This window comes from Bison bison, unplaced genomic scaffold, assembly GCF_000754665.1.
Source record: "Bison bison bison isolate TAMUID 2011002044 unplaced genomic scaffold, Bison_UMD1.0 scf7180017863885, whole genome shotgun sequence".
NCBI lineage: Eukaryota > Metazoa > Chordata > Mammalia > Artiodactyla > Bovidae > Bison > Bison bison.
The window spans coordinates 679391-687007 of record NW_011494457.1 but is presented as its reverse complement, the minus strand read 5'-3'; the positions used below and the strand labels follow the sequence as shown (position 1 = coordinate 687007).

The following is a 7617-nucleotide window of genomic DNA, read 5'->3' as shown; positions in this document are numbered from 1 at the left end:
GGTTGCTTCCAGTGCTTTGACCTCCAACTTCACTTCCCGTGGAGCTGGAAGATCTTCCCCAACAGGGAGCCTGGGCATTGCCTTGGTTTTCAGGGAGGGGGTGGCCCTTCTGATTGTCCCATGCTCCAGTGCTAGAATTTGGTTGGTTTGGACCACTCCATTCTCCAATTTTCAACTCGTCAGACCCAGTCGGCTGTTTCCATTCTCCCTGAGAGACCCCGGATGTCATTTTGTTCCCTTCACCCCATTTGTTGTCATTAGAGTCCTGAGGGCCAAAGTTCCAGGACCCACCCGTAGACCTGTTATTGTTGTCCCAAGAGTCACTTTTTGACCCAGTTGATTTCTGAACAGGAGCTCCTTTCCAGGAGTCCTCTCTCTCCTTTCCATTGTTCCCATTGTTTCCAGAATTGCTTTGTCCAGAGGCTGTGTCAGTTCCAGAAGGCCCCCTAGCTGCACCCCAAGATCCAACACTCCCAGTCTTTCGATCTCCAGTGCTTTGTGAAGGGGCATCAGTGCTCCTGGAGGCGTTCCCCAAGCCCATCCCAAAGGGCATTCCCTTATTCTCCATGGGGTTTGGTGAACTTGAGTTCAAGGAGTTAGTGTTTCCATTTTTTGGTCCATCAGTGTTATGAATTTGAGCCTGCTCTCTGCCAGAGACAACAAAATTAACACCCGCATTTTCCATCTTTGACTGCTGTTCCCTGGATGCCTGACCCACTGTGCTAACCTGTGCACTGGAATTACTCGTCTCCGTTTCCAATGCCCCCTTCCTAGAATTTCCTTCTTGGACCAGCGCTGGCCAGGCAGATGGGTTGCTATTTGGGTTAAAGTTGCTGAAGCCAGAGCCAGGTCCAATCCTCTCCTGACCACTCACATTCCTCCAGTTTCCTAGTCCACTGTTGCTCTCCGTGGTAGAGTTGGAAGATTGAACAGATTTAGCCTTAGGGTCAGATTTCCAGACCCCCAGATTACATTCGTTCCCGGAACTTGCAGACTGGCACTGGCTCCCTTTTCCTTTGTTACTAGTGGTGCTTCCTGGCAGAGTGCTCTTCTCAGAGCCAGGGTTTGAGGCACTGTTGTTATCGGTGGTGTTTTCGGAAGAAGACTCAGTGTCTTTGCTGGCAATGCAAGGCCACTCTTCCATGTCAGACCCGTCTACAATCACCTTGTCCCAGATGTGAATGGGGTTGGGGGAGGCGCCGCTGTTGGAGGAGGCTCCCGGGCCCCAAGTGGAATTTGCATAATTTGAAGCAGCAGCACCTCCAAGGGTTGACTCTGAGAAAGAGATGGTGTCATTAATCACAGTGGCACGTGCATCATCTCAACACCTCGAGCTCAAACTGCCCCAAAAGTGAGCTCGTCACTTCCCCACAAACTAGTTCTCTGCCCACTGCCTGCCTTGCTTAACTGTGTCATGCCTGTCTGAGAAGTCGCTTCTGTCTTGCCTGGCTGGTGTATTTGCTAACTCTAACCCCCAGGGCCTCTCAAAGCTACCCTCGTGCTACTTCCAGGGACAGAGAAGGAGCTTCCCGTATCTTGAGACAATGCAGTAAATAGCCTATCCTTGCTTTACAGCTACAACCCACTCTAAACACCCCTAGTATTAATAAAGCACACCTTTGATTATATCACTGCTCTATGGAGAACACTGGAGAGTTTCGTAGTGCGTAAGAATAAAGCTAAACTCTTGGGCCTGAGGTCTGACCTAGATGCTCCACAACCTGGGACCCATTGACTTTTCCATTTTCCTCTTTCCCTGCTTTCTCTGATGATGCCCACACTCTACAAACTGCACCTTCTCACCCCGGCTCTATTCCCCATGGGCCTCTATTGTTTTTCCTTGGGAATTCACACACTGAAATCTATCCATCTTTCTGGGCCTAGTTCAAGTGCCACCTCTATGAAGTTTTTTTGAGCTCGCCACCTGAAAACAGCCTCTCTCTGTCTGGAGCTGTTTTGCTCCGTGTATTGCATTTACCTCTTCCTTCCCTCACATGAATGCCCTCCAGGCAGAGACCTATCTTGCTAACGTTTGAATTCCATGTGGCAGCCAAGGCACTGCTGCTCAGTAAGCAGCTGCTGAATGATGAATGCCCACCCAGCTAGATGCCGGGGCAGACAAGCATGAATCAGTCTGTATGCCCAAGGAACTTGATAAAAAGAGTCTGGCTCAGAGCATATTTGATTGGTGCGGGAGGGAGGGGGAATGACCTGTTTTTAAGACCAATAATTTCCTCTAAACTTATTTCAGTTCTTTTTAACCAAACAGCTTTAAATCAATATGAAGTTCAAAAAAAAAAAAAAAGCGCCATATAAAGGAAGGAAGCGGGGAATCTCAAACTCCTGAGATCAGGGGCCTCCTCGGTTTTAAGAATGTAAACAGAAGAGTGACTCATGCTGGACCCACGTCTACGTCCAGGCCTGGCGAGACTCAGCTGCTGAAGTGCCCGACACAAACACCCCCTCACACTTCCCTTTGCAGCTGGTGACGAGGGGCCAGGAAGGAAGGGCCAGGAGGCCTTTCTCTGTCTGGGCTGGGCCTGTCCTGACGGCTACCAAAGGAAGCCTCATGAACAGGGCTTGTCTCTATATGAAGGCCTGTGTCACTGCCAGCTTTCTCTCCATCTTTACATTGCACATAAGCTGGTAAAAGAAAATTCTCTAGGCAATTGTATGTCCAAATTAGAACTAGAATAAAGCATCCTACCATTAACAACCACCAATTCATTGTCTTTGCCAATGCTTGATGGTCTTCAAGCTCTGAATTTTAATGTAGTCTCAAAAAAACATTTGTAAGAATAAGTGGAAATCTTTTGACAATTTTTTAAAAAATGGGGGATGATATTTGGAAGTTCTTGGCTGTTGGCTGTTAAGTATTCATCTATTAAAAAACTCTCAAAACTTCCAGCAGAGCCCTTCAGGTAAAGATTCGTTATACCTACATACAGTTTTTAACAGAGCTCAAAATCCAGGGCTCTCTATAAAGAAACATTGATCTTAGAAATCTGGTAAAAGGATGGCACTATGTGGAATTCCCCCTAAGTTCTCCATTATAATCTAAGAGACCATTCTCTCTCTGTTCCCAGAGCTCCAGGAACATAAACATGCACGTCTTGAGATTCAGAACCAGCCTCTGCACTAGTCTCATTTCTAGTCGCCCCAGTTCACACCTGAAGAGGCACCTGGAGCTATGGGGGCTTGAATTGTAATGCTCTCGTCTAAGAAGGGAAAAAAGGAGCCAAAGAATGTGGACAAAGAGCAGCAGGCCAAGAGCACACTCACCAGACCCTGAAATCCAGTTTCAGGAGAGAAATGCTGGTACACATCTCACACTGGGCTCCTCCTCCATCTTCTGAATAACCCCAAGAGTCTACAGGAATAGTCACCCACTCCAGTGTTCTTGCCTAGGGAATCCCACGGACAGAGGATCCTGACAGGTTACAGCCCATGGGGTCGCAAAGAGTCGGACATGACCCAGTGTCTAACACTAACTAAGTCTGCATAATCAACGCTTCTTGTGGGCAGTAGACAGGCAACACAGAGTGGCGCGCTGGCCCCCTGCAGCCGTCCCGGGCCCCCTCGCCCCGTCCGCCTGCCGAGGCACGCTCACCTGGCGCGGTCCCACCCTCGCTCTGCAGCAGCGCTCCTGTCACTTGTGCGTTGTTGGGGTTTGCTCCGGGCGCCGTGGAGGGAGGAGGCCCTGCCCCGCCCCCGAGGAGCATGCAGGACGGTGGAGGGGGCTGCCCACGTTTTAGTAACACTTTGTGGTCCTGCTGGCAACGGAATCGCGGCGGCACCTCCCGAGGCATGTAGCGGGCGGCGCTTGGCGGTTGTCCGTTCGGCACTGCCACCCTTTTGGCATTGTTGCCACCATTGACTGGTGGCGATGGAGAGCTGCCAATTGGGCTGGCGGCCGCTGGTTGGCTTAAACTTGGTTTCGTCACTTCGGGCACTGAAAGAGAGAGATGAGGAAACAGCCTTTGAAATCCAGTGTATTTTTATGAAGATTATTTTTTCAAGAAAGTGTCCATGAGATAGGTTCCAATAAGACAATGCTCCTTTCATCCTACTCTGAGGGACATGATGTTTCCAGATCCTTCAGCACCTTCAGTTTACTGGAGAGAGCTAAGGGTGGAGAGTGACAGTGACAAGGATTCAAACACTGCGCTATCACAGAATGACATTCCGTTAACTAAGGAGGAGAAGGAAAGAAGCACCATTCACTCCCCTAAATCAATAGTGGAGCCCACTGAAGGGCTGCCTAGCAGGTCAGGTGCACACAGACCCCAGGCAAAATCCCTGGGGAAAGGTTCAAGGCTCTCAGCCCAACAGCCCTTTCTCTCCATCCACATCCTTAAAGAAACTTTACCCAAAGTCCCTGGACTAGGTATGCTCAGCCCCCTTCATGTGCATTCCTGGACCATGTTGTCCATCTCTGTGCCACTGAAAAAACTGTTTATATGGAGATTATCCATTTGTAGATCCTTCTCCTCACCAGGTCAGAAGACCCTCAATGGCCAAGAACCCATCTTTCACCTTTTTTCCTTAGGGCCCGGCACAAAATATATCCCCTAAGGGGAAACCAGGCTTACAGAATCTCAAGATCAACGTGGTTTTGGTTTCTACAGCCAGCTGAACTTAAAGACACTTGCTTGGCATTCTGTGTAAATATTAGAAATGTTATAAATCTCCTTGCTTTTATTAAAAAAAAATTAAGTGGACCTTATGTGTATTTTTTTCAACTATTCATTTAAACGAAAAATTTCAAAATGTAGATATTTTTCCTGTTTAAATATTTAAGGTTTCCCTCCCTTGTAAAATGGCAAACAAGAAGGATGGGAGGAATATGTGAGATGACTATGAAGCTCTGCTGGACCCTCTGGCTTCCCTTTCACCCAGTGGAGAAAGTTCTTCTGGACTGGCAAATCCCTCACTTCATCCTACCAAAAGACTCCACCCTTTCCAGGAAAATCTACCTGGCAGCACACTCTGGCAGCAATACAGAAACCATCAGCCTGGTAATTCCAACGACTCTGAGGCCAGAATCCCTGACCCCCAGAGTCATGCGAGGGCCAGCCGTGGTGGCAGTATTGTTCTGACTGCTAAAATGATGCTGGGTCAGCAGGTTGTTCACTGAACTGGCTCCGTTATGAGAGAGATACATCATCAGAAATCAGGGGGCCCAATCTACACCCGCTGAACACTGGGGAACATTATGAGTAACAAGAAGAAAAATGAGTAAGAGCCTGAAATAACTTCAAGGCTTAAACCCCTGGTCTAACCTTAGCCAACCATGAAGCAGTACTGTGCCTCCCAGGAAGGAAGGGAGGTGAGAGGATGAATGGATAAATAAATAAATATATTTCTCAAGAAAATAAATAGGCCATTGCCTAATATTGTGTTGACCCAAAAGTTCATTTGGGTTTTTCCATAACATCTTACAGAAAAACCTGAACTAACTTCTGGCTAACCCAGTATTATTAATATAGTGGACTTTGCATGACTTATAAAGACCAATGTATAAATGACTGACAAATGGATGAATACAGATGAATTATTTAATGATTCATTTTCTATCTGTGTCTGGAAGATTCCATAGCACACGGCATTCCCAATCTCCTCTCCTCTTACTATGAGAATAAACAAGAAGCTGATGAAGGCTGGGGAAAATTCTTCCCAACTAGCTTTTAGGCCAGAAGGAATTATGTTTCTACAGGGCCACCCTTCTATAAAAAGACTAGAATCTCCACTTTAAAGTAACCAGGTTTGTCACTCATTTCCCTAGAATAGAATCAGACATGGTAAGAAGAGCCTATAGAGCTGAGATCTGAACATCAGTTGCCCCAACTCTGAATCACTCATAGCACAGTGGAAGAAATCTGGTAGACATCCTACACTATAAGATTCCCTGCAAAGCTCCCAGGGCATTTCCCCACCATCACATTAGAGGAACAATGGTCCATAAGCAATAAAGTCATATTAAAATGGGGCTACCCCTTGACTATCCTTCCAACACAGTGCTCCCTCCTAGGAGATCAATCATTCAAAACTCTAGGATACTGTCAGAAAAAGCCTGCCTGCAGTACATGTTAACAGCGAACTGTTTCAGAGCTTGAATGAGTTTTTACACTCTAAGCACTAACTGGAGAGCAATGCAGAAGTTAGGCAGGATGTCCAAGCCAACCTGCATCCTGAAGTCCAACTAGAGACATCAGAATCCCTGCAGGTATCATGTCATACTCCAGAACATCAGGGATAACTGAGGAGAGGGAAACTATGATTAAGTCTGAATTACTTTTCAGGTCGTCTCTTTTCTCTCTGAATCTTAATGGTTTGCAGCTTGTGGTACAAATATTTCTGAAGATGAGCTGCTCAAAATAAAGGCATAGTTTCTTATTTTCCAGAGAAAAGGTCTGTGGCTTAAACCTGATCTCTGCTTCAAAGGGGGAATAAAGACAGTGTGGAAAAAACTGGGTATCCTACTTTCTAATTTCCATTCATTTACTTCCAAAAACCATTTACTTCCTCTAATGATTCAATCTTCTCCCCTTCTCTGTTGCCATTATTTTATACCAATCTCATCTCATCTTATAGTCTGAACTTCTAATTGCCTCTACTTCTGAAAAACTTCAATAAGATGCTTTTTCAGATAAGCGTTTTCTTAAGAAAATTCTGAGATGGGCAGGACCAATAAACTATTTTCTTTAAATACCTTGATGGTATCAAACATTAAAAAACAAAACCAAAAAAAAAATCTTCCAGTAATCTTTTAAAAGTAATAGTTAAAATACAAACATGTTCTACAAAAGACATTATTTTAGACTGAAGAATTTCTTGGTGAATAATAATTAGTGCAATACAAAAAAATCTTAAAGACTGATGACACATAGAGTGGCCGATGCAAGCTCAACACTGTTCAGCAACCTCTAAGCACTGTCTCTGTTTCTTTACCTTCCACTCATTCCCCAAACTCAATGCACACTGGCTTTTCCCCAAATCATCTCACTGGAAGCTTCTCTCCTCATTAAATCATTAGTGATTTTGTTCCCAGTTTAATGGGAACTGGTTGAACCTTGGGGGTGGGGGTGGAGCCTGCCTTAAATATTAATAAATTAGACTAGTTGTTGTTTGTTGTTTTAGTCGCTAAGTCATGTCCAACTCCTCTGTCCATGGAATTTCCCAGGCAAAAATACTGGGCTGGGTTGCCAATTCCTTCTCTAGGAGGTCTTTCCGACCCAAAGACTGAACCCCCATCTCCTGCACTGGCAAGCAGATTCTTTACCACTGAGCCACCAGGGAAGCTCAAATTAGAGTAGACCCAAGGTTAGTACATGCAGCCATGAAATTAAAAGACTCTTGCTCCTTGGAAGAAAAGCTATGACCAACCTAGACAGCATATTCAAAACCAGAGATATTACTTTGCCAATAAAGGTCCGTCTAGTCAAAGCTATGGTTTTTCCAGTGGTCATGTATGGATGTGAGAGTTGGATCATAAAGAAAGCTGAGTGCCGAAGAATTGATGCTTTTGAACTGTGGTGTTGGAGAGGACTCTTGAGAGGCCCTTGGACTGCAAGGAGATCCAACCAATCCATTTTAAAGGAAATCAGTCCTGAATAT

General features: G+C 45.7%; 1 protein-coding gene across 2 annotated transcripts in view; it reads right to left on the bottom strand.

Annotated features, from left to right (window-relative positions):
- TNRC6B (trinucleotide repeat containing 6B) overlaps positions 1 to 7617 on the bottom strand; it is a 186631-nt gene that overhangs the window by 52843 nt on the left and 126171 nt on the right. Inside the window, exons 6-7 of one of the 2 annotated variants that reach the window (XM_010833743.1) lie at positions 3611 to 3952; positions 1 to 1275 (exon numbers count right to left, since the gene is read on the bottom strand). In XM_010833743.1, coding sequence (XP_010832045.1) covers positions 1 to 1275; positions 3611 to 3952 — 1617 coding nt within the window. The remainder of the gene's footprint in view (positions 1276 to 3610; positions 3953 to 7617) is intronic. The other variant, XM_010833742.1, reaches the window with a different exon arrangement.